The following is a 27,084-nucleotide window of genomic DNA, read 5'->3' as shown; positions in this document are numbered from 1 at the left end:
GCTCAAGCAAAAAAAACCCCACAAAACACTCCTGTAAACCCACATGACCAAAAAGCAAACACAGTGCCTTTCTATTAATCTGCATGCTTTAGCAATGTCTGGAAAAAGATTGCAAAATATTTTATTGTAAGTGTCCCCATCAGAATTCAAGTTAAATTTTTATTAGGTGTATGTGTTGTCATAATTTTCAGTGTAGCTCAAGGACTGTTTGTAATGTTCTGCTTAACCACAAAAATATATAAGAAGCCTGGTTGCTTCTTACTTGTTTAAAACCAAAATACAGCTGTAGAAGACAGGCTTAGTAGGTTAAATTTCCAAAAGTATTGTAGCAGAAAAAGTTAGGAGCTATAACTCTATTTGTGCTAGGTGTGCACCAGACACAGCCCTCTAGTGAGTCTCTGCTTCTGGAGGTGGTGAAGCAGGTGAAAGTGAGTGACTTGGAAGATGATGTTCTAGAACTACCAGAAGAAGACACAGCAGCCAGTTCCAATTTGTAAGTAGAACAGGATAAACAATTGTCATTTGTTTTTGTGTTAGGGATAAGGAGTGAGAAACAACTTTGGGAGTTGAATAGCATCTGAAGTTTCCCTCTTTCTTTGTCTGGCCTTAACAATTCAATCCAGGACAGTTTGGATCAGCAGAGTTACTGTTGGGTTTATCATTGTTACCATTGAGACAAGAAAAGCCCCAGGGAAAAGGAGGCAGAGCAGATATTTATGAGAATCCATTAGTGATTCACTGCTCACAGGCAGGCTGAAGCTACAGAATTGTTAAGGCTTTTCTACTATATTGACCATAATTCTCAGGAGGCAGTCTGCTGTGTAAGGACATGGACCAGATTGGAACTGCCTCTTGTCCATAGTTGCCATGGTCATTCACTCCACTGGCAGCTGCATAGCTTGAAAATTTACATGGTTGGCATTTAAGTGCTGGAGAGTGCCTTGTGTTTAGAAGCATTCCAGAGGGAAGGCCTGCTGTGCTTCCTTCATGTCACTTGTGTGACTACAAACAAAAAAAAGGGCAGGAGAGAGAGAGCAGGGAAAGGGGAGTTGAAGGAGGATAGCAAATGTTTTGCTTCAGTAATTGGACATTTCACGTTGAGCATGCATCTATGTTTGTGCTGTTAAGTCCAGTAGAGAGTTGACACTATGAGTGATACTGATACCTTTTGTACTTCAAAGGTTATGAAATGCTTGCTGTAGATTATAGCAAAATAACCCTGAAGATAACTTCAGTCACATGAACTGGAACTCGGCTCTGCTCTGGGCCAGAGAGCTTAAGCACCTAACAATTAAATAAGGAAGGGAAATGCAGCCTGATGATTTTGTACTTCACATGAAGTCAAGTCCACTGTGCCCGAGACCAAAATATCAAGACTGAAGAGCGATGATATGAAATTATGTTTGTGGTCTAGTCTGAAACACCCAAGCCTGCTGATGAAAGCAGCTTTATAGAATTGTTTATGCTGCAGTTTTAATGCCATTCAAATTTGATTCTTTTCTGAACTGTACTCTTACCAAGGACTTAAGCAGCAGTATAATCTATCCAACCCTGTAACACTTAATGGTGTTTTTGCAGGGATGAGAAGGATGAGGAAAGTCAGAAAGAAAAGCTAATATTGTCTGAAGACTGTGAACTCATTACAGTAATTGATGTGATACCAGGGAGGCTGGAGGTCACTACCCAGCACATCTATTTCTTTGATGGTAGCATTGAGAAAGAGGAAGGTAAGCATGATCAATATCTCTTTATTTTCAGTGCTGTTCAGCATTCTGCTTTTAGTAGGCTGAGTTTATGTTTTGAAAATGAATATCAAAGTAATTGTAAAGAGACAAGTTGTTGGTCTGTACTTAATATTGCACTTGATGATTAGTGGCTGACTGATCCTTTCAGAATCAAGCATCTGGAACTGTAGTTTCTGGGCTGGTAAATTGATTAACTATTTTTAGTATTTCTTAAACATAACTTGCAAAAAAACCTGCTGGCTAAAAAAAAGTTACTACCTCTAATTTGCTTTGTAAATAGACAACAGAGGTGCCTTCTACAACAAATAATGTTGTACTCATGCATTGATTAAAAAGTAGTAGTATGTAAGTATTAATTTAGAGAACTTTAATAGAACATACACAGCTGGCTATGAAAACAGTGAAATGAAATATTGGACAAATAATAGTAAAATTTCCTAAATTAGTATACCAAAATGTTCAGCCTTTGGGAAATCTAAACATAAAAGTTTGTTTGAGCCTGTTTAAGAAAGCAAAAGGGGTTGGTTCATACTTTTTGTCAACAGAATACATTTATAATATATCTTTAGTCAGAAAGCAAAAGCAAATTCTACATTGCATCAGGTATTTCTTGCTTCATTTCTTTCAGCACAACAATATCTGAAGTTAATATTTTCCTAGCAAAATGGTTAAGCATGTCAGCTATAAGACTTTCCTTTTCTAGGAATAACTCTGAGGTGATTTGAGCTGGTATTCCACTGTGTCTGTATGTATGAAAAGGGTTTTTTTTTCATATATATTCCAACTCAGTAAAGAGAGTGTTCCTCCTAGGGGTAGGTTTTGATTTCAAATGGCACCTTTCTCAAATTCGAGAGATCCATTTGCGTCGGTACAACCTGAGGAGGTCAGCTTTGGAGATCTTCCTTACGGACCAAACCAACTATTTCCTCAACTTCAATAAGGAGGTATGGGTTTCCTAAATGTCATGGATTTATGTAATAAGCACAAGGTTAAGTTTAAGATCAATGAGTGAATTTGAGTCTGGTGCCTTTTTTAATACCATAACACTAATAGCAAAAAGTTTGCTTTACATAGTCATCATGCAAAACTACACTGCAGTCTGGCACCTAGAAATTGGTTAATTGTGAGAAGATAGCTAAAACAAGATTCTCCTTTTTCCTTTCTCTCTCTCTGTTATACAGAATGATAATTTAACTAAAATCACATCAGTAGTAATCTAAATGCTTTGAAGCCCATCTTGTTAAAGATGTCTGTTTAATTGAACAAATTAATTACAAATCAAAGGGAACTTTCTTTTTTACAACAATATTAGAAATCGTTGATATTCGATGGTTGAGGAGTAGTGAACTTTTTCCCCTCTGGGTTATATCAGTGATCCTTTTTATGAGAGCTATGATAAATTCCAGAGCTTAGGGTGAGTTACATACTAGTAGGTCAGTTTACTAGCAGATCAGCTCTTAGAAAATGTTTTGTGGTTTGGTTTTGATGTGAAGGATGTCACATCCACCCATGTCCAAATGTTTTAAACAGCAAGAGATTGAAGTACTTGCAAGTGTAACTGTGTCCTATTTATTAAATACTTTAATTAGCAGACAAGTTGCTTAATTGTCAGCTTCAATTTCCAGAATATTGTTTTATTAGTGCTGTTTTCTAACAGGTACGAAACAAAGTGTATAGTCGGATATTGTCACTGCGTTCTCCAAACATTTCTGGGACCAGATCTCCACAGGAACTTTTCAAAGCGTCAGGTTTGATGCAGGTATGAGACCTCAGCTCAGTGGTCTAAAGAATTCCTCTGCTTTTTGAAGGACTCCCCCAGTGTTTAGATGGCAGCTGCCAATTTCTGCCCTCAGCCTGGCCCCTGAACTTTCATGTACCAATTTTTAGGATGGTTTGGTTTGTGTTTGCAGTCAGGTATATGGATATAGCCAGGCTCTGGTGGTGTGATTGACAGGCATTTTAACATGAACATAAAACGTGGCAGATTGGCTTCTGGTTTTAGTCTATGATCTTGAGTGCTGCTTTGAAACTTCTTTCACTGGATGTGCAAATAATTTTGCCTGCTATCTTTTCGTGATGGAGCTTTCAACAAAACTCACATGAAGATTAAGTGGTAATTAGTAATATCAGTAAAGAAAGAAAATGTCAATGTCCATATTACCATAAACACAGATAATTTTTTTTTATATAGTTAAATGTATTTTTATCTTCCATCTCTTTATCAAAATTGTTTTCTCAGAGGGAGGAAGCTTTAATAAGTTTAAAATATTGGAAATACTTTGATTATTCTTTGTTTTCCTAAAAATAAAAACTATTGCGTTGTATATTTACATAGAAAAAATACCATCTGTCATGACACGTGTCCATTACTCTACAGACAAATACTGAGCCCTTCTGAACACAGCTGTGTCTGCTCTTTGGTTTAGAATGTAATAATGGAGCAAACAAAGGTGTAGCAGACAATTTGGTTTAAAAATTGTTGACCTGTACTGTGAACCAATGGGAGGATAATTTATAAAAATGTCTTGATCTTAGCACTCAGATGGATTTCAAAGTTCTGTTCTCCTTTTTATCAGTGTCTGTGTACTTGCCTTCTTTCTGTTTCTCCCTATTTGTCTTTTCTTTTTTAGCAAAGTTACTAATTGTCTGCTGTTCTGTACCTGAAACAGTACTTTCACCAATCAGGAACTGATTTCAATGAAATCTAGATAGCAAAATCACTGAATCAAAGGGAAAATAAACTTCATTATGATAAATTGAATCTGGACTTGCATACAATTTTTGTGGTCTTGTGCTTTTCACTTGCCAGTGCTGTCCTCTGGCAGATAGATACTGACAAGATGGGTAATTTGCAATAATTATATCTTTGAAATAGTGGATTCCATTTTATCTTTCTTTGTCTTTCAGAAATGGGTGAATAGAGAAATATCCAACTTTGACTACCTTATTCAGCTAAACACTATGGCTGGACGAACTTACAATGACCTTGCTCAATATCCTGTGGTAATTAAATTTAATTTTTAATTTTTTGCCAAAGCTATGTGTTTCTTCTGGTTTGAAAGATGTATTTTCAATCTCTGATGTTTGACTTACTTTTTTTTTTAGTTTCCCTGGATTTTACGAGATTACACCTCAGAAGAACTGGACCTGAATAATCCTGCAGTATTTAGGGACCTGTCCAAACCTATAGGTGTGGTAAATGAGAAGAACGCGAAGACTGTGAAAGAGAAGTAAGTATTTGAACACTTGGTTATATTTTTTTGTCTTTTCTGAGCCTCCAGGCTAATAACACATTTAAAAAATAAAGTTGTGACAGTGAAATTTTTGAAGCTGGTTTTATGACATAACAGATGCACTTGCAAACAGATGCACTTGTTGGTTTGTTGTTCCTGCTGCATTCAGACTATATTATATAGCACTCAGCTATATGGCAGTGAAAGGACAAAACTTACTGTTATAAATTTTCAGTTGTTTCTCAGCTGTGGTGATGAAAAAATGAAAGATTGTAGAAACAATTTAATGGCTTGAAAAGACATAATGTGTCCGATATCTGCTTCAAGATAAGGAGTGTGAAATCATACTATTGAGTTGAGCTGCCTAAGAGGTAGCATTGATCCTAAATCTGTGCTTCCTCTTTTTTCCAAGCATAGATTATTATCTTCAAAACAAAATATGTCTCAAGTGACTTTCAGCAGGTCTTCTGTAGGTGCCAATGACAGGTACTTACACCCACACAGCAGTAGTGATTTTTCCCGTGTTTGCTAGTCTGGGGAGGGAGTGTGCTATTATACCAGACTGCAGTTAGGTGTCTTCCAAAATCTTCTGAAAACTTGGAACATGGAAAATTTCCTTTGAATGATTAGGCTCTATCCTGACTGTAATGAAGTGGGATCTGTAGAAGTATGTTTAACTAGAATTTCTCTTACCAGTCTTGTGAGGCTGAGGAGTGTATCAGCCAGATGGTGGCATGGTAGAGTGAGTTTGCCAGCAGAAAAGGAAATGGGCATGAGTGTGAAAAAGATCTCTCTTCTGCATCCTGCACAGTCAAACACATTTCCTAAATCTTGAAGGAAACCATCACAAGTGTATTCACTAGTAAATACTAATTTTAGTGGTGTAGGGTGTGTTGGTCTGTTGTATAAAGTCATCAGCCTTGTCTGCCCTTTGTCTGGTTTCTGACAGCTGATAGCAAATGCCTAGGGAAGAGTATAACAGGCATGCAAAGGCTCCATCTGGTGTACATTTTTATCTTTGAGCAGTCTTTTTCTTTGGGACTTTCTAAGTAAGATTTGGAATCTCCATGTTTGATGGAACTCAATGTATTTTTCCTCTCATAGATTGCTGTGGTCATTTCTTTTGAATCTGCTTGGAGTAAGCATAGTCCATATGTAAATCAACCATAATGCTCAGTTGTATTTATAAAGACTTCTTTTTTCAGATACGAGAATTTTGAGGATCCTCTTGGGATGATTGACAAGTTTCACTATGGGACACATTACTCAAATGCTGCTGGTGTCATGCATTACCTCATTCGGGTGGAGCCTTTCACAACACTTCACATCCAGCTTCAGAGTGGCAGGTATGCTGAGCAAATAAGCAGCCCCCTCCTGCTTCTTCCTTGTCATTTTACTGCAGGAATTGTCAAAGTCTAACCTGGGTTTTCTGATCCACAGATTTGACTGTGCTGACAGACAGTTCCACTCTATTCCTGCTACCTGGCAGGCACTCATGGACAACCCCAATGATGTCAAGGAACTTATCCCAGAGTTCTTTTACTTTCCAGAGTTCCTGGAGAATCAAAATGGTAAACTGACTACTAAGAATATTCTCACAGAAAATAGTTTGTTTTCTTCAGAAAAGAATTGTTACAGCCATTTGTGAATGCAGAGGAACACTTAGTATTTAAACTTCATGGTGTGATTGTAGACATTAATCATGATGCTGGCTTTAAACTGTTTAGTGAAGGTACCAGTTGTGTTAAGCAGCAGCCTCAACATAGTTTAAAATTCAGGCTATGGGATGGCTAAAAATAGTGTTTACCCAATGCTGTGCCAGGGATGCTCATTGGGATGTTTGAAAAAGTTAATAATAGTTAATACTGATTAAATACTTAGCAAAAGTTAAGAGATTAATTATTATAATGCTGATTGAAAAGACAGTATCCTGCATTCTGACGTGAGACTCCTAGACATTTTTTCATTTACATTTATTGTTCAGTGGTTTGATTCTCTATCTTTACACAATTTGAAAATGGATTTGTATGTTTGTGCTGCTACAATCTACTGGAGTTCTAAATTAGCTAAACTGAGAACTCCCAAGTCCCACTCTCAAGTCATTTAAGTATTTAAGAATTGTTTCAATGATAGCTGGTGAGATTTCAGACTCCTTAAAAGCCTTGATTTTGTAACCATTTAAACTTCTAAGTAACTCCCTTCTTATGAATAACCTTATTAAAGTGTTTTGGACTCTTAATCCAAGAGGAAAATTGCAATATGCAATTATATTTACAAACAAGCCAATGCAGATATGTTTACAGATGGATGTGTAAAAGACAAATACTACTTCTATGGTTGGGACTTCAGCTTCAAAATAATTTAGATGTTTTGGATAACTGTTATCCATTATCATTTAAAATTGTAAACATGCAGGACAGAACTTAGCCTTCTATGTTAGTGGTAGACTTATTAGGGATTTACATTAATAAATTTCAATATCCTTCTCTTGCTTTGAGAAAATAATGATTTTTAATCTTTACTGAGAAATCAAGGTACTTAAAATATTTTGTAGCAACTCTAAAACTTTTTTTCTGAATTATTCACCAGGTTTTAACTTAGGCCAGCTTCAAATGTCCAAAGAGGTGGTAAATGATGTTGTTCTGCCTAAGTGGGCCCATTCCCCAGAAGACTTTATTTATAAACACAGGAAGGCTCTGGTAAGATTTTGTTTCTATGTATGACATAAAGGAAGTGCACCTGCAGATTGTTACTGTGGCTTAAATATAAAACAAGTGGGATGGCATTCAAACTAGAGTTGTGGTTGCATTTGACATTACCAGTCCCATTAGAACTTCCAGTTAAAAGCTCTGTGCATGTTGATAAAATGCTGAAAAGAGCATTTAATCTCTTTGGCATTTTGGGCACTAATGATTTGGGCATTTGCTGTCCTAGGAGATCAAATGCAGAGGTAGGTGAGTAGGCTTCCTTTGCTACTTAAAGATGACTCTGTCTGGTGTTAGGAGCTGGCAGGTTACCTTCCCTTGCACAGGTGCATTTCAAAAGTGCATACCTCTTGTGTCACTGTATTGATTTTCCCTCTTACCTGGCAGTTACTGCCCATAACACACAAGATTCTTATGCTTTTGCCCTATATATTGCTAAATACCTAATTTGAGGATACTCTTAATTTAGGAATTGAATCTTTTCCACAGAGAATAGTAAAAACTTCAAGATGGGAGCAGTATTTCTCTTATTGTTACAGAGCATTTTTTTCTTTCTAGGAATCTGAGTATGTTTCTGCTCATCTTCATGAATGGATAGATTTGATTTTTGGCTACAAGCAGAGGGGACCAGCTGCAGTGGAGGCGCTTAATGTGTTCTATTATTGTACTTATGAAGGTACAAAGCAACATGTTCTCTTGTCATTGTCATCAGGCTTGTGAGTTTTCATTAGTACACAGTAGACACTTGATTTGTGAGTGTACCATTCAATAGCATATGGTAAGGCAGCAGATTTATAGATGAAATGTGGCAGCAAACCTTGTGTCATCACAAAAAAGTATAGTTTTTTTTTTTAAAGGAGGGCTGTTATAGTTTTGTGTCTTTTTTTTTTCCTAAAAGTTACTAGAATTCCTTGCCACTTATTTACTAGCTTAAAAGCGTTTGTGGGAAGGGGTTTCTTGTGGTTTACAGTTCAGGCACATTGCTTGAAAGCAGCTAATATTAGAGACAAATTTAATCTGTTATTTTCAAAGCTAACTTTTGGGTAGTTTTTGTGTGCTACTTGTTGCTTGCACTGAGGTAAATCGATTCATTTGATAAGACAAAGGCCTGCAATTCTTGCCCTGACAGATACACTTAAAATTCTGCATGCAGAATGGAGTTTTCAGATTGTGTTTTAAATGGAGGCATTGTCTGGGGCTTTTCTGGGGGTAAAGGCTCATAAGGCTGCAAGTAAATTAAGTTGACCTTGTTGGTTCTTAATAAATTGTTTGGATTGTGTTCTTTTTTTTTTCCTACTCTTCATCGTTCTGATTGTGATCCAGGGGCTGTGGATTTGGATGCTTTAACAGATGAGAAAGAAAGGAAGGCTTTAGAAGGGATGATAAACAATTTTGGGCAAACTCCCTGTCAGCTGTTAAAGGTACTGCTCTTTTGTTCCCTCTCAACCAGACCTTTATGGTTAAATACAACTGACTTACAGGGACTTCTGAAAAACAAGGGGTTTTAAGGTAATAGTTTGTAATTTTAGCAACATTAAATCTTTGCCACATTACCAAAAAATCCATTTTCGAAATAAATTAATTTACTTCAAGAAGGGATATTAGGTATTTAAGGCTGTTTTCCCATTAAGATTCTGAGTATCTCATGTACATTGAACAAATTGATAAACTAGTCTAATTTGTTACTCCTTTAAATATTGCCTCCTAGGAGCCCCATCCACAAAGGCTGTCAGCAGAAGAGGTAGTACAAAGACTAACTAAAAGTGATACCTCTACTCTGAATCTCTTCCAACACCTCACTGAGCTGAAGTCATTCTTCATAGAGGTAGATGTGTTACTTGAAATTGTTCGAAGTCTAACCTGAAATTTGATGTACTTGAACCAAAAGGTCACAACCTAGATGAAAATAAACTTGCTTCCTATTTAGAGAAAATATTTCACAATGCAATGTGTATTAAATGAGCTCTGTCTTTCTAGTTGGCTTCATAGAGGTTGATTCCCACAGTCTGCTGGCTGCTTGTGTGGGTGTTGTTTGAGTATTAAATTAGTCACCACACCAAGAAAGCTGCAAGCCTTACTGGTGGTGTGTGAGGAATCACTGAACTTGGTAGTTAATGTCCCTGATTGGGGTCAGGGTTTCATTTGCAGTGTTTGTGATGAAGCTTACCTGCACAAACTGAATGGGTGTGTGCCAATGCCTTAGGGTGCTCTACAGGTCTGACACTGATTCCAGAGGCTTTGCATCTTACTCTTTACAGGTTCTAGATTTATCCTTTAGCTTTTGGATATAATCAGATCAAACCCATGTTCTTTCTCTTAGGGAATTAGTGATGGTGTGCCCATTGTCAAAGCTGTTGTCCCCAAGAATCAGTCACGTTCCTTTATTTCTCAGGGAAGCCCAGAGATCTTGGTGAGTTGCATGTCAATACTGTTCTTAAACTGCAGATAGTCAAATGGGTGTATTTTTTGTATGCAGCTTGTAGAGAAATATTTCTTAACTGTTCCTCTTCAAATGTGTTCCTTTAACCTGTAGCAAATGTCAGTAAAGTAAAATATTTATCTTCCAAGGAGAAGCCAGGCTGATTTGCTGAATGGCATTTAAAAGCTGATGAGATATGACTGTAAATTATAGTGAGGCATATTGTAAGTTGCCACTTGATCGACTTCCCTGCAACAACCAATTTGCTAATGCTATGCAGCCCAGATTTAAAACTACAGCACTGAGTTATTAATGGTGTCATTGTTTGTCATTGCTTTCCAACCTGCATGTTAAACTATACCATATCTGGTGCATGCAGGCACTGTTCCTAAACCTAACTCTTGCACTAACACACATTTTTGTACTATGGCAGACACCAAATAATGAAAGGAGAGCAGTGGTTTGATATCTGCATCTGTGTTTATGGCCTAGATGCTGGCCTCAGTGCAGTAATACCTCTGTTTTGCCAGAAACAATATTCCAGTATTCCTATTTTGTATGTCAAAATTATTGTCTTGGCTTACTGTGGTATATTCATAGGTTATTTGAGCACATCTAAAATTCTCCTTGTGTTTTTCATAAATATGTAATCAAAGTAACCTTGAATATTTAGATTCCTTTGTTACTTCCTCAGAAATCAAACTGTAGTACGTTTGTTAAACTTCCTGTGTTAGTATGTTTACTATTAACAGTTAGTATTCAGAGAAGAGAAGAAGCAGCAGCTTAAACTAAGTGACTGATTTGTAATTAAATATTTGAGAGGGGTTGGTTGGCTGGGATTTGTAGTGTTTGTCTCCTCCCATCCTTTCTACCCCAACTTCTCCGACCTATGTAGAACATAGATTATTCTAATATGGTTCTGTGTGCCACATGTGGATTAACTCATCTGAGTGGGATTTTTTTATTGATTTGTTTGCTGAGGGAGAGGTGCATGTGCTTTTTCACTTTGTGGTAGGTTTTTAAGAAGCCTCTGCTGGACTTTATGCAAGCTCTATTAGCATCAAGGCAAGCAGAAAGTAAACCTCTGGGTTTCATCAACTTTTTCATTAAACTTTTTTAGGTAACGACAAGTCTGAACTGCGTTATTGGAACTCATGGTTGGCTGCCTTATGACAAAAATATTTCCAACTATTTTACATTCATCAAAGACACAACAGTGACAAATCCCAAGTAAGCAAATTTTGAGGAGGGGTACACATTAATGCATCTAAAATAATGAAATACAATAATTGTTGTAAATCAACAAAAATACTGTTTTCACTGTCTGAGTTTTCACCTAAGATTGCAACTTCTGGTGTTCAGTAATACTGCCTCTAATCTGTAATAGCATTCTAGTACAGTTATGTAAGTGGTATTTCAGGCTTCATTCTTAGAGCTACTTCTAACTTTTTCTAATTATCAATTTCAAAAACTCATTGTGGAATCTGAGATAGTCTTTGTACATTCTTATGCTGTAGTAATACATAGGCATATGTGGCATACTTGGCTTTTTTGTTTTCATAAAATTCCGTTTTGTCTTTAATGTTCCAATGCTTAGTAGGGACATGAGTTATCCAATTGTGTAAAAGGCTAAAAAAAAAAACTTAAGATGAAATCTTGTTTCCAGTCACTGGTGGCAGTGAGAGTTTTACCATGGGTGTAGCCTCTTCTATAGGTGGAATTCTTTACTGATGTTTGAAGACAGAGGAAGTGCAAAAAAGGTGGATGTGAACCGAGGTTACTGTTAACTGCTCATCGTTTGCCTGCAGAGCACAGCGCAGCATGAGTGGTCCTTTTGCCCCAGGGCTGGAGATCACCTCCAAGCTGTTTGCAGTGTCCCATGACGCAAAGCTGCTCTTCAGTGGCGGACACTGGGACAACAGCATCCGAGTGACATCCCTTACGAAAGGCAAACTGATGGGACAGCACATCAGGCACATGGGTCAGTCACTCTGTGTTGGGAAGTGGAAAGGGTTACGTGTGTTATTTGGTGTTCCCAGAATATAGCCATGTCCCTTGGGCACACAAGTGTAGCAGCTGTAAAGGAATGGCAGCATAAGAACAGAAGAATGCTTTAGTTGTGATTATGCATAAATACTGGAGCATGGCTTTTCTGTTATTATACTGGTGCTTTGATGTAGTTTCAAAATAAGGCTTTCCTGCTATTTTTAGGTAGCAAAGCTGAATGTGTCAAGTGGTACATTTGGCTGTATGATGATTTCATTGTTTAATAGTGTCACCAGCCCTTATCACAGTAGAGTGTTTCATGCCGACTGCAAATCAGGATACAGTGTGACAAATTGTATCCACATTGTCAGTCTGTGGGAAATTAGTCTTAATTACCCATGTGACAACTTTGTCTTCTTTTCTTTATCTAGATATTGTGACCTGCTTGGCAATAGACCACTGTGGAATTCATTTAATTTCAGGCTCCAGAGATACTACCTGTATGATATGGCAAATAGTGCAGCAGGTGGGTTATTTAGGCATACTCAGAAGCAGCTTCTGGATGTAATTTTTCACGGTTTTGTTGTTATGTTTTATTGTTTCTTTTCAGGTTTATAGGGAAGATAGTGCACTAAAATCAATTAGCTTAGTAATTTTACTCCCATTGTCTGCTCTGAAGTACTGTACATATTAGTTACTATATATCTGAAGTGCACTATTTTAGAGGCTCTCCTAAAGACTTCATAGATTATTTTCAGGGCAGGCAATAAGAATTTTACATTTCTAGGCAGTTCTTCACTCCTAGTGGTTGCATTTTAGCACTGCCTTTTCTCTGTGGTGGCTATTGATAACTACAGCAAAGACAGCACTATTACCTGTGTTTGCACTAGCATTTGAGAATTCTTTAATATTGGTCTCATGCTTTCACACAGGGAAAGTAGTTGTGTGATCCACGTGTGTACTTACGCTCAATCATGATTTCCATCATAATGCATTTAAATGCTGATTGCTGCATTTAAGATATACTCGTAGGATTAATTGCTGGGGGAAGCTGTCATGTTTCGGACAGTAGATTTCATCAAGTCACCTTGTGCTTATTGTGGAACTAGAGTCAGCACATTAAAGCAGTAGAGTGGTATAGGCATAGCTGCATGAGCTTTTGTGGAAGCTGTCTTTATGGTGGGAGTATTTATAATTCTGTAAAGAATTGCTTTGTAGTAACAGTGCATGGTCAAAAAAAGTAAGACCTCAGTGCTCATACGAGTAGCTTTTTGTCTCAAGTGGAGATAAATGTTGGAGATTTTTTGAGTTTATCTTTTCATGATGAGTTAACTCACAGTCTGAAACTGATCTTTATTTAGAAGTGCTTTTTCTTAATGTTTTTAATGTATTTTTATTAATAGAAATATAAATGCTATTTTAGGCATAGCAAATGTTTCTTGTGAGACCTTTATCTTGGTCTTTACAAAGTGGTAGCAATGGACTGCATACTGCATTTCCATTCTACTTGTCTTCTCCACAGTGACACCTTCTTTATTTTGACACTTGTTCTGTAGTCCTGCATGCTTCAGGCTTTCAGGTCCTGATTGGCAAACAAATTTTTATCACAGAAATGCAAAGAAATAGTTCTCTGTGGAACTATTTACAGTACCTTCTCTCTAAGGACAGTTCTTTCCTTAGAACTGGTGTGAGAATAAGTCTGTATATGCTGACAGTACACTCACTGGGACAAAAAGCTGTGATACCTTGCAGTTAAGAGGAGGTGTTGCTATTTAATGAGTGTTATTCCAAGATTTACTTTTGTGTATCATACTGCTGGTAGTCATTGAGAAGTACTATTTGCTTCCTTTTCCTTGGGAAATGGAAAGAATTGCTGTTATTTTAAGTAAAGTGAAAGTTAATTTCAGCTTTTTTAAGCTTGATTGTTAAGACAGTGCTTGATTCCAGGGTAAACTCTAAGAACTGGACAAGCCCAGATACACAAGTGGAGAATGAGTGTGTGAATGGGGTATGTGAACAACTCCTGTTAGGCCTGCTCACTGTTGTCCTTGCACTCCTGGACACATGCAGGGATAGGAAGCAGCCAGCTAAGTAACCTTGTCTCTCACACCCACACAGTAACTACATGTTCATTCATTTTTGTGATCAGTAAGTGAGGTGCTGACATAGAGGGTAATACTTTCATACTGGAGTGGTGAGTTATGGCTCTGGCTTTGACTTCTGTCAAATATACACCTCACACAACTGGTACTGAAGATACCAGAAGTTCATTTTTTGTTTGTCCTTCAGCTGCAAGAGAATGTGTCATTGCACTTTTTGTTACTCTCAGGGAGGAGTGCCTGTAGGCCTGGCACCTAAGCCATTACAGATCCTTTATGGGCACACTGATGAAGTTTCAAGTGTTGGCATCAGCACTGAACTGGATATGGCAGTGTCAGGATCCAGGGTAAGCACCTTCCTACTTGCCCTTTTTTTTGCCTCTTCTCAACCAAACTCAAACCACGTAAGGTGTTTGAAGTTGATTAGGAATAATGGAAAAAGAGTCTATTTCACAATCTTTTTCTTCAGCCTTGCTTATCAAGAAGATATTTGCCATCCCCTTTGCTGTCTGCTTAAATCAGACTGTCTCAAACTGCAGTGCAGAGCATAGGCCTCACCTACTATGTGGTGTTATTCTGCACAGATGAGCTTTAATATGTGTGGACTTGGAGATTTTAAGATTCTCATAGCAACAGTGTTCTGATTGTTTCTTCCTTGCTGTGTTAACCCTGAAGGTTCTGTGCCACTTGCTCATGTTGTGCCTTACTGTACTGCACAGGCAGGCTGCTGAACTCTGGCTTTGTACTCCATGTAATGCCTACTCATAAATGGGACCTGTGAAGTGGCTGATTTGCTGCCTGTCCTCCCTCTTGTCCTGCTTGCATTTGTTTTATTCATATGCCTGTAGTACATGGTCTTGAGGGGAAGGCTTCTTTGTGCAGAGTTCCTAATGCTCAGGAGTCCTTATCTCTCACTAAGGATTGAAGTGCATTCAGAGTATTCCCTGTATCCTGTGTATGTAAACTCTGAGTGTTGTGCTTACTGTCCTGCTGAATATCAACTCCCCCACCTGTGGTTGCTGCAGGATGGCACTGTCATCGTCCGCACTATTCGGAAAGGTCAGTACGTGAGGACTCTGCGGCCGCCTTGTGAGAGTTCTCTCCTGCTGACTGTTCCCAATCTGGCTGTGTCCTGGGAAGGCCATATAGTTGTCCACACCAGCGTGGAAGGAAAGACGACTCTCAAGGTACTTAAGTTTGTGGAAAACCTCAGTTTCTGTCCCTGAAGATGTTAATCATAAGTGTATATAATTTTATCTCATTTCCAATAGTAATGAGGCTTTCTGAGTGTGCAGTGTCAGTTTCCATGTTTTTTTAAATTTTGCTGGCCAATTCAAGTGAAATTTGATTAAAGGTAAGTGACAGGCATATTGTGCTCCTGAGTTTCATGAAAATCTCCAAACACTTGCAAGATGCTCAAACATACATTAATGAGTCTTCCTGAGAGAGCCACTTTGGACTGGAAAACTAAGGGAAACAAGTTCCACTGTGCACAGGAACAGAAGCTTATAAGGAGAGAAGCAAGTTCTGGGTGCAAGATGCTCAGTGTCCACAGAGTTTCTTAGTTTGGGATTGGAGATACAGCTATAAGATTGTGTCTGTTGAGCTGTGTAGTTGCTTTAATAATGGTAGAGCTGTTGTGATTTCTTTAAACATGGGAGATTTCTTGGAAAACAAATCTTTGATGTAGGTATACTAACTACATTAGGAAGATGGGGAGAGAAGAGATTCAAGGTTATGCCAGGCTGGAAGAACTTAAGATGGTTTTGTTATTTGCATCTGTAATTCAGCAAGAAGCCATTGGCTTGTCTAGAAAATGTTTCTGGATCTAGCTCTGTGGAAATATGCATTTCCTTCTGCTTTTGGATTTGGGAGGGCAAGAGAGGAAGTGGGGGGTGGTAGCAAGGCTGAAGATGAGTACAATCTTGCTTTCTTCTTTCTTAAAAAAAAGTTATTATAAAATAGGAACTTATCTATTAAATCCATGGATGTTTCCAGAAAAATTAGAATTGATTGAATGGACTACAATGTTACATCAAGAGGTAGCTTCAAAAACTTCATACAGGACCTTACCTCCACAGACACTGAGTATAGGCTCACTACTCTTGCATCGTTCAACAGGGAGACTGTTGTCAGCATTATCATCTGTGGGTTGTTGCCAGATTGCTGCCTTTTAATGAGCACAAGATACAAGTACAACACTCTTCATCCTATCAGTCCTCTGTGACACATTTATTTTTGATCTCTTCAGGATAAGAATGCATTACATCTCTATTCTGTCAATGGGAAATATCTGGGTTCTGAGACTCTGAAGGAGGAGGTGTCTGATCTCTGTGTAACTGGTGAATATATCGTCATGGGCAGCTTGCAGGGATTTCTTTCCATACGGGACCTGTACAGGTAATGTGCCACCATTTCTACTGAGATACAAATGTGGAGGCTCATAGAGAAATGGCTGTGGAATAAACTGTGCTTGGTGCTATAGGTGATAGCTGTTGCTTTTTCTGTGTTCCCCCCCAAAAAATTGTTTTGATGGAACTAAGATGTGGGGAAAAATAAAATGAGAGGTTGTAACAGATCTCTTTCTTGCCAGACACTTATCCCAGTTAAACACCTAGAACTGACAGGAGGAGCTGCAGTTTGCAGACTGCTGTGATTAGTCACAGGGAGCTCAGTAACTGCAGGATCAAGCCTCACATAGTTCTGCACTGAGTTTTAAGCTCCACTTACTGCTTAGATCTGTAGAGCTCCATTGCTCCTCAGAATGGGAGGATGTTTGTCACTTAGGCAGCTGTGGGACTAATGTCACTGTTCTTCAGTGAAAATGTCTTCGCTTACTGACTTAACCTATCCACATCTGTTCTTGTTATTGAAGCTCTATTTTGGGTTAAAAATAGATTCTTAGGATACAGTTAGATAATTTAAACTGCTAATTTTATCCTTGAGAAACTCTTTTATAGTGCATCCCATGGACAGCAATTTCACTTGCATGTGATTCTTCACAGTATGTGCAAGCAAATTCTCTCTGTGTTTTTTGTTCCTTTCAGCCTGAGTCTGAGCATCTCTCCCTTAGCCATGAGACTGCCAATCCATTGCATTTCTGTCACCAAAGAATACAGCCACATCCTTGTGGGCTTGGAGGATGGCAAGTTGATTATCGTTGGTGTTGGCAAGCCGGCAGAGGTAAAACCCACCATCAAGAACTTTTTCTACCGAACAGTGGGAAGTTCACTTATTTCTGCTTTCCAGTTGAGCAAGAGGTCTCCTCTATGGCAGGGTAAATTTAAGAGCAAGTTTCAGTTTTCAGTGGGAAACAAATAACTGTTGAGACTGCTCTACTGAAAGTTCTGATTAAGAATCAGATGTGTATAGGGATCGCAGATGGGAAGCTCAGCTGGACTAACTTCCAGACTTTATCACTCACATCTGAATAAGCAAAGTCATGATAGCTAACCTTTTCTGAATGGGATAGTGTTGTCAGCCTCTTCTTGATGAAATAATTTTCCAGAAGAAAATTGGAAATGAAAGAGAGCAAGCTACTTTATTTTTTTTTTATGGTTTCTATCAGATATCTTTTAATATGCATTGACTGACATTGGGGGAAAAGGTATTACTTCTTTCTGTTGAGTGTCTCTAATGGCAATGCACAGGGAATCACTTCTTTAGGTTCCCAGTATATTGTGCTCCATATGGTGAATAGAAAGTTGTTGGTCCTGCATATGCAATATCGATTACAGAGCATCCATCTCTCAATTAGATATGCCCAATTTTTCTTGTGCAAAACCATAATTTTTGCTTTAATTACTTCTTGTAATGACTTTCAAAGTACTTGAGTTAACTTAAAACTGCTTATTATCTTTATAACTCAATCTCTGTTGTGCTGCTATGTATTTATTTGAAAATGTGAATATCACTTTTGCATGATCTTTAGTACATGCTGGAAAAGTGTGTATTAATTCTATTTTATATTTTAAATGTGAAAACAGAGCAACTTTATTTGTCAGTATTTTTAAATTTTCTTGCTAGGCTATACATAGTTTAATATTGGAAAAATATTCACACAATGGTAGTCTGATTTTGCTTGCACTGGATGTGGAGGGGAGATTTCCACTGGCTTTCAGTTTTCTTTTGTAGAATTGAAAAAGAGCTGATTATTATGTGGTTAAACATGTGGTTGTAACAGCAGTTTTAAAGCCACTGTCATTTCTAAGCTTCCTATTCCATAGAAAAGATCTTTTGTAGGCTGAAATTTGTGTGTATCATTAGAATGGAGGCTTTTTGTTTTCTTGTTTTCATTTTCTAATCACATCTATTTTTCTAACTATGCAGAAAGTGTTGTTTCAAAGACTGGATTCCTTTTATGGTTATAGAGGCTTTCCAGTGACTTTTTTCCCAGGATTTTCTGTTTACAGTTCAGATGATATGCAAGCTTAATATCCGTGTAAATAGATTTATTTATTTTTTTTTAAACACAAACATATAAGGAACAACATTATGTCCCAGATTTTCTAGTTTTCTATAATGGCATCAATCAATATATTTGAAAAGTGTGTGTATGTGTGGCGTTCATTTGTTGAATGACTTATTTTGGAAGGAATGTGTTAATTCCTGGAACTTTATCTGTATGCAAAGACAGTGTTGTAGTTCCGGCTTTCAGTGGTGATATTGATCCTTAGGACAGAGGATTGGATCCTTAGCACAGACTTGCTTTAGTGTGCAAAAAGTGAAATGCTGCTTGCTATTAAGATTGGCCTTTAGTGTTTCTGCACTGACAGTTTCTAATAGTGGAGTATAATAAATGCTTTTGTATTTTTAACAATTACTTAGCTGTTCTGGATATTGCAGAAGTCTGGGCAATTATCACTTGTTAGTGTTAATCCTGGTCAGTGCTGTGCCTTTTCTAGAACACTGCTGCTGTGCTGATACAGCTCTGAAGCAGGTAACATTTGTGGTAGTGACTGTGAGGAACTGTTCTTAAATTTTTAAAGGCATGGATCTTATTTATTGAACTGCAAGTATTTTCAGAACCTAATCAGCTGCCAGGCTGATCACTACTGGCCAATCATCAACCTTGTGCTTAGGTAATGATGAGTTTCTTACAAATTGTTGTAGACTACCAGATGCTGGATTTAATATGGCCTCTGGTTGCTTGTTATCCATCTTATCCTATGGAATACTCACTATGAATTACTTCTGCTTTAAACATTCCTCTGAGCACTTCACCCAGGATCTTTGGAAGACTGTATAAATTTGATACCAGGAGATAACCTTTCTCTTTTTCCTTTATTCTGCTATCACTGTCCTGCATCTTGGCTATTTTTCTTTCCCACTTCTAGCAATTTCTGTTTGAAATTTCTAAAATAAAATGTCCTTTCTTCTCATTTAGTTCATTTTTGCTTGGCATTCACCTCTTCTCTTCCTATCAAAATAGCAATCTAAACACTCTTTCTAAGCTGTTTGAAGTAGGTTAAGCATATTAGTACACATTAGTGGGTAATACCCCTTTAACTGTTCAAATTCAGAGAAGACTGTGGTTGGTGTTGTGTCTTGTTTTTGTCAGTCCCAAGAATAATCCCTAAGTGTAACTTTTCGTTTATTTTCAAATAATTTTTGTTGGTATATTTTGTTTATGCAGTACATTGTAGTGTCTGCATTTCACCAGATTCAGTGTCTGAATTATTTTTTAATTTCTCCACCTTATCCCTTCCCCCTCCTTTTGTTTCTCTGAATTACTTTTAAACAGATGCGCTCAGGTCAGCTTTCCCGCAAGCTGTGGGGATCAAGCAAACGGCTCAGCCAGATTTCATCAGGAGAGACTGAATATAACACTCAAGATTCCAAGTGATTGCTGCTTCTACATTCTCTCATGGATTCCAGAAAAATGTTTAATCTTTTGGTCACTTTAGATGTATAAGTATGTAATTAGGGCTTTGATTCTGAAGCCCTTTGATTCTTGTGGATGAAGAAGCTATGGTAGAGCTATAGTAGTAAGCATATGTACTCATGCAAGTTAGCCTGCTTGCATATTTGTCCTTAACTGTGTTGACTTGTTCACAGCAAAATCCCTCTCTCAACAGCTGCTAAAACTGTGTTTTGGGAGGGCTAAAAAAACCCTGAACAGTCCCCCCACAAGTCTTCAAACCCCAGATTACTAATTGAATTTAAGATAAGTAGCATTTGATTTAAAGCTGAGTAGGGCCAGATGCTCCTTGATAACAAGATATTTGGCTTTGCTTTGACAGCACTGTTGTTTCCCAGTAAATTAAAACTCTGGTAGTTGCAATGGTTGGATTCAGAATTGAATAGATGATGGTTACAACCTTCTCAATACGTTCGTTAGCCTAATGAACTTTATTACAGTTTGTGCAAATGGCTGTTGCTCTCTGCTTTTGTGTAGTTCCAATTTTAGGCTGTTCTGCAAGGAACATCTGTGTTGCACTACTTTATCAGAAATTGTTTTAAGTACAGACATGAATAACTTCAAAGGAGTTGGAGGTGGTGAAGGAGCTGAAGGAGGTAGGAAATATCGCTGCTGAAAATTATTTATATTGTTAAGTAAACTTACGACATACACCAAGAAATCCCATTATATATTTAACATCTTGCAGAAATACCCAGGAAGACTCATTATCTATATTGGTTAAATATCAATCTGCTTCATTAGTAAGGCAACTTCTGCAAACAAAAGATAAATTTCCACTGCAGAATCATTATGCAACATTGCAGCACAATTCAATTAAAAATAGCACCTGTTTGTTTCTTGGCTTCGTGTTCACCAAACCAGTTGTTATCCATATTTTTTTCTGTAAAATAAACAGGGAAAAGAGTTGATATATCCATTTTCAAAATGCATTTAAGACCTGGTAAAAGAAAATATCAGATCATTATGTGTGATCTATCAAATTGCTTACTATGTTTTGGAGAAGCCATTACTGAGTTGTTTTTTTTTTTTTTTTTTTTTTCTTTGTTTAGCAATACATGATGATAGAAGGGTGTGCATTTTCCTATCAATCTGATATTTTTCTAATTTTTACTGATTGAAATGATAAACCCTATACTGTTAGAAAAGCTGGGTGCTGAGGGAAAAATATGAATTTCCAGATCAGTGTGCAAAGGTGTGTGTGTGTATGTGTATATATGTGTGTGTGTATATATGTATATTCATGTACGTATTAAAAGAAGAAAATCCCTTGGGGTGAGGGGAGCACAGATACAAGGCAGGTGTAAGTGATTGTTAGCTAATATGTTCCCTTTTGGGTCCCCCTTTCTTCCCTCTACCATCACTTTTCTTGTTATTTTTTATTTATTTATTTAAATTAATGTGTGTTGTATATCTCATAAATGTTATCAGATATTCCCTGTGGCTGGGGAGTTGTTGAACTACCTGAGGAACATAATGTATAATCTCATTTCATTAACTTCAAGCACAATATTTATTGACTTTATAGAAATAATAATATCTCCTTACCCTGCTAAAGGATAATCATTACAAGTTGTGTTAGTCTCATCCAAACTGATTTATCCTCCTCACTTTCTTTACTGGAAAAAAAAATCCCTCTTGATGGCTGATTGGTGTACTTTGTAAAGAAAGCTGTGTTGCATTTTCATAACTTTTGTAAATGAAATAATAAATCAGATTAGTGAACAAGTGGGTCTATGCATAGTTGCAATATTCTGCCTAATCACTGTGACAGACTGGATTGTCTGGAAAGTTAAGAGAAAATAAGAATTATTTTCTTGAGTCACTTGCCAAGAGAAGATTAAGCTTCCAAAAGTAGAGTGGTGTGGGTTTTTTCATGTATGTAAAAAAATGTAAATTAACCCACATCTCATATTTTCAAATAAGCTATAGAGAAAGGAAAAATACTATTTTCAATCAGTTACCTATCCAGTAAGAATACTAAGGATACTGTGGAAGTATTAAGTTTGTTCATGAGAATGTGAAGTATGTTTGTCCATGATGATTTCATGAAGAAGGGATTTCAGGGGAGTTCTTTTTAGAGTAGTTTAATAGTATTTCAGCTCAGAATGTGAGATCTTTCTGTCTTATGGGAGGATGAAAATACTCAGTTGGGGCATTGAATCGACGGGTTTTGTAGGTATGCATTAATGTTGTGTTGAAATGCATAGACAAGGCTAAGTGTTTATTTGGAGGGGAAGGGGGCAGGAAATCATCATGTTTTAGGCTATGAGAATGAAGTGGAAAAAGGGAGATGGTCTTAATGTAGTATTTGGTGGGAGCACAGTTTTCTTCTTGTCACTTGCACAGAGGGGTTTGTATACACATTTTAAAACACCTTATTGTGGGTTAGGTACATTTACACAAGAGCTGAATTAACATTTTTCAATATTAAAGAATAATGAATACAGTGTGTCTGTTTAAGTAAAATATAATGTTGCAATAGTTGAAATTATTTATGATTAAGACCTTTGACATTTGAACACCATAATTTCAGTGTATCACAAGCACTGGGTGATCATCACCAATACCTTGGACAGGTTTTAATGTGGACAGTTCATAGGCTCTTAAACTCAAGGCTGGTCTGTGCTCAGTACAAAGCAGCAGCAGCAGAATGAGGAGGGGGCAGGTGAGTTTTGAGCTGCTGCTTTATGCCCCAGGTAGAATGGCAACATCCATGGCCTTTGGATGTGAGATCTGGTCCTTAGGGGTGGGAGGTGCACAACATCACAGCTTGGCAGTCTTGCCAGAGGCCATCTGGGAGGACCTCCATGGCTGTGAAGGTCTGCACTTTGCCTTTGTTTAAAACCAGCTTTAAATAAAAGATGAGTCGTGTGAGCATTAGCTGGTATGTTGTTTCTTTTAGGTTTAACTTGTTTGCATAAAAAGTAGACAATAATGTTTAAAAATAGAAAATAATTCTTCTGATCAGCTGTTTAGTCAGTTGACTTGCAGCCTGTTATGCAGTGCACTGTGAATTGGTGAACTGACTTTCATAATTCTTTAATTTCCTCCAGTCAATAAAGCTTAGGATCCCATTTTGTTTTTCAGGTAGTATTGGTGAAGTAAGATTCTCCTTTGGTTTTGTTCAAAGGTTTTTTAAGTATAAAAAGTGAAGTTTTGAGATTATAGGATTCCAATGAGGAATTTAGAACAAACAGGTCTTAAGTGACATTTATTTCATAGCACTACATTTGTCAAGATCTTCTTTGTGATATCTTCATATGTTTAATTTTTGGAACAACTCTAATAATATTTATCAAAGTTTAACATATGCTTACCTTTGAAGAGGAGTAAGTTGGAGTGTAAATATATATATCTAAAAGAAACTGAAAACTGACCTAATTTTCATACCTGTATATAAATGAGATTAAGTAGTTAGCAGTATTAACTTCTTCGTAGCACAGTTTTGAACTTGTGTACCAAAGGATATTTAGAAGACGTCTCCTTTATTTCAATGAAAAGGTTTGTTAAATTTCTCTAAATCAATTTACTTATAATTATTGATAGTATTTTTAGTTGTCTTTTTAGCTATAGCGAAGAATCCCATCTAGTCTTTGCTGGGTTTGAACTGTACAAGCATACAGAAAGTGAAATGCTCTTCAAGTTAGCATCTGACTGAGGCAGATTTTTCTGTAACCAATATACTTATCCATTACTTGCTCATAGAATATCTAGAAACCACATCTTCTATCATCCATGTACCTTACCAGCACAACATAATAATCCCACTCCTAAAGCAACTGCATTAGTCCTGATGGTTAAGACACATTGTGGAAATTAGATGTTTTAGGAAAATAATTGTTTGATATTAAAAAGAGTAAAAAAAAGAAAAAACTAAACCAGCAAAACTACCCCCCACTCCCACAACTTCCCCTAAAACCAAAACCAAACTCACCCACATCCATATTACAATTGTTTTGCTAATCTGCAACATTGATATAAACAAGCTTTTTCCCCTATGGCATGTCTTAGATCATGTATATTATCCCAAAACAGGTTTATCAGTCTTCACAGGCTTTAAATGGCCAAGTCAATTGGCTGTCTTATAAGGATACCCTTGAAAGTTGTATTTCTTTTTCCTTTAAATGAGTGCAAAGAACTAAGAACTAAAGGAAAATTCTTTAAATAGTCCTGCAAGAATGATAAATTTATTTTTGTAATGTACAGATTTGGTAACTCCTGCTTTAGTCAATGGGAGCTGTATACCTCACTTCCCTAAACCATGTCTTCCTCCTCCCTGTTTCCTTTGCAAACCTTTCCCAGTCTTAATTATCAAAATCATTAGAAAAGGTAAGTAAAGGAACCAAATGCTGCACAAAGCTTTTACTGTGTATGTGTGATTAGTTGAAAATGTGTATCTATATACAGATTATAGAATGGTAGGGAGCTTTAGAGCTAGAAGGGGTGTAGAGATGTCGACCTCCTTCTGCTCCTGTATTGAGAGTCTCTGTAGACACATGCTCTGTATTGTCACCTGAAACATTCCTGTCTTCCACTGCTAAAGGCACCTTGCTGGCTATGTTAAATGCTGAGCTGAGGTGCTGTGAATATTTTTTTCCCTTTCAAAGAATTAAAAAAAAAAAAGTGCACATGAAATGCATACCCTAAAGTGAGCCTGGGGCCTGATCTAATAAATTCTGTTATGTGAAAGCACTACATAGAGTTGTATTTATTTGAATGGAAATTCAAGCATGTGCTTCAGTGCTTTCTAGGTCTTTTTATGCTTTCTGGCTTAAAAGCTGTGTTGGTTTTGGCTGCAAACATGGCACTTGTTGGTGGTGTCCTTTTGGGGAGAGCAAGTTTCCATGGTATCATATACATGTGGGTTCATTGTATGCCAATGTTAGAGTCAACTGAAGTGTTTGGAAGATGTCTTTCCTTTCATTCCAAGAAGCCAATCTTATTATTACTAAATTGCCCTTGTAAGCACATACTTTTGAAGGAAGTAAGTTTTCTAAGAAGCTACTGCATTAAAAAAAGAAAATTAAATTTGGTGAAATGCTATTGTTCCCTTCTTCAGTGTTATGGATATCAGATGCCTGAATGTAAAAACTCTTGAGTGGCACCATAGCATGCTCTGCATTTCAGTTGAGTTCATTCACCTTACTGCAGTCTTGAACACCCCATAAGTGAGGAACTGTTTGCAGTGTTTAGTCCAAGGTAGCCTTTGTTCAGTTTTAACTCACCTTTTTGCTGTGCATCTGTTGAAGAAGACTGGTGTATCTTTCTTTTAGTTGCCATTTACCTATGTGGCCCAAATAAAATAGGTGTTTCACTTATTTTCAATAGAATTCCTTCAGTGTGTGCTCTTCCTAGTTTTGTCCAGTGGACTTGAGAAATTTGGCAGGTATTTCCAGAGTTCAGGTCTATGCTTATACTCAGCACAGACATCTTCTGTCCCAGAAGCATGATTGTCAGTACAGATTATGGTTTAAAGCTGCTAAGGTGTTTTGAGATTGGAATATAAAACATCCAGCCATATATATCACAGATCTAACTGAACTTGGAGGTCACTTGTTTATTCACCTTCCTATCTAGTCAGTATTTTCCTCTCAAGGGAGCCATATTTTTTGCCTTGAAATAGCTTTAAAATAAACTTAAGTCTTGCACCTGACAGTACTGCTTTAGTCATATGCAGCAGTTAGCTGTTTCTTAAAGAAAGCCATGGGGGGAAAAAGAATTTAAGAAAAACTTGCAATACATACTCTGATTCTGCAGGAGCAACTTAGGATGAGATTAGAGAAATGGTGCATGTGAGACTTACCTCCCTTTGGTCAGTGTTTTGATGGAAGCTGTGATGCTACTCAGTTTGCCTGATGAATTTTTACTGAAGCTAATCAGGGGGTGGAAGCAAAGGCCTTACAGCAAAGTTAACCATATCTTCTGATAAATCTTACAGATTGTGCAATTATGTGATTACAAATGGATCTTTAAATGCCAAAAAATGCCTTTTCAAAGAGTTAAATGTTAGGTCTGAGAAGTGTTGGAAATAGCTACTTTCAGAAATGAGCCTTCAGGCACTGTAATGAACTTGCTGTCTGTCTTCTGTGCAATATCTTTTTCCCTCTGGGTGCTTTAAGAGTATACTGTATGTCTTACTTTGTTTTGATCAATGTGTTTTAAGAGTGTGTATATTGGCTGATGATGGATTTTTTCCTGTACAGCATGGTGGAAGATGTTTTAAAATTTTGCACTTTTCTAGGATTTGCAAGTTTGTAACCTGAAAATTTTTAACATGCACACTTTTGTACATAATTAGCATTGTATATATTTAACATGAGTCTGAAGCAAATAAAAGTAATTGAATGCATAACTTCTTGCTTTATTAATAGCACAAAAATTAAACTAAGTGTGGGAGTACACTGAATGAACAATTCTTTTATGCAGCAGGTAAAAGTAGGCAGTGGGAACAGCTGACTCAGTGTCCTGTCTTAATTGTGTTACGGCAACTTTTTTTTTTTGTGGGGAAGGCATCAAAGTGGACATGTGAATGTATAGGCCCCTTCAAGCTTTGAATAGCTATGATTATCCAAGTATTGCAATAAAAATTGTCTTTTTGCTGGGAAGGAGGTGTCTGAGACATGCATTGGGGTGAGGAAAAGAGTCCACTAATGCATATTTATCTTTATTTATAAAGCTGAAATACCCCACTCACTCTGGGACAACATGCATCTTTCCTTTTTCCTCGCTGTCTTTCCCATGTAGTAACTTTTGCTGCAGAATATGGAAGGCTATGGATTCAAGGGATTGCAGTCAGTCAGGAGGAAACTGAAATCTGTTCCAGGCTCATGTTCAGTTGGTTTCTTACCCCTGCAAACAAGAGCAACCATGCTGTGAGCTTTAACAGGAGGTGAGACTACTCTGCTTCTGTCTGTCACTAGGGAAAGATCAAGGCACCCTTATTCTGAACAAGCAGAGTTTTGACTCCATCATGT

At 37.3% G+C, this 27,084-nt stretch overlaps 2 protein-coding genes across 9 annotated transcripts in view; one reads left to right on the top strand and one right to left on the bottom strand.

The window, feature by feature from the left end:
- NBEAL1 (neurobeachin like 1) overlaps window positions 1-26,462 on the top strand; it is a 79,899-nt gene extending 53,437 nt beyond the window's left edge. For 4 of the 7 annotated variants that reach the window (XM_064434196.1, XM_064434198.1, XM_064434195.1 and 1 more), the window contains 21 exons: window positions 367-493; window positions 1,579-1,727; window positions 2,556-2,689; window positions 3,403-3,504; window positions 4,653-4,748; window positions 4,851-4,975; window positions 6,184-6,324; window positions 6,419-6,549; window positions 7,568-7,677; window positions 8,242-8,359; window positions 9,007-9,104; window positions 9,392-9,508; window positions 10,004-10,093; window positions 11,223-11,332; window positions 11,911-12,083; window positions 12,520-12,614; window positions 14,418-14,534; window positions 15,213-15,374; window positions 16,439-16,587; window positions 17,235-17,464; window positions 19,931-26,462. In XM_064434196.1, the coding sequence (XP_064290266.1) occupies window positions 367-493; window positions 1,579-1,727; window positions 2,556-2,689; window positions 3,403-3,504; window positions 4,653-4,748; window positions 4,851-4,975; window positions 6,184-6,324; window positions 6,419-6,549; window positions 7,568-7,677; window positions 8,242-8,359; window positions 9,007-9,104; window positions 9,392-9,508; window positions 10,004-10,093; window positions 11,223-11,332; window positions 11,911-12,083; window positions 12,520-12,614; window positions 14,418-14,534; window positions 15,213-15,374; window positions 16,439-16,587; window positions 17,235-17,464; window positions 19,931-20,007 (2,651 nt within the window). In that variant the 3' untranslated portion in view covers window positions 20,008-26,462. The remainder of the gene's footprint in view (window positions 1-366; window positions 494-1,578; window positions 1,728-2,555; window positions 2,690-3,402; window positions 3,505-4,652; window positions 4,749-4,850; window positions 4,976-6,183; window positions 6,325-6,418; window positions 6,550-7,567; window positions 7,678-8,241; window positions 8,360-9,006; window positions 9,105-9,391; window positions 9,509-10,003; window positions 10,094-11,222; window positions 11,333-11,910; window positions 12,084-12,519; window positions 12,615-14,417; window positions 14,535-15,212; window positions 15,375-16,438; window positions 16,588-17,234; window positions 17,465-19,930) is intronic. The other 3 variants (XM_064434200.1, XM_064434197.1, XM_064434199.1) reach the window with 2 other exon arrangements.
- LOC135308785 (alpha-aspartyl dipeptidase-like) overlaps window positions 21,125-27,084 on the bottom strand; it is a 12,179-nt gene continuing 6,219 nt past the window's right edge. For both annotated transcript variants that reach the window (XM_064434235.1, XM_064434236.1), the window contains one exon: window positions 21,125-26,959. In XM_064434235.1, coding sequence (XP_064290305.1) covers window positions 26,881-26,959 — 79 coding nt within the window. In that variant the 3' untranslated portion in view covers window positions 21,125-26,880. The remainder of the gene's footprint in view (window positions 26,960-27,084) is intronic.

This window comes from Passer domesticus, chromosome 10 (genome assembly GCF_036417665.1).
Source record: "Passer domesticus isolate bPasDom1 chromosome 10, bPasDom1.hap1, whole genome shotgun sequence".
NCBI classification, from domain to species: domain Eukaryota; kingdom Metazoa; phylum Chordata; class Aves; order Passeriformes; family Passeridae; genus Passer; species Passer domesticus.
This window is presented reverse-complemented; position numbering and strand designations above follow the sequence as displayed.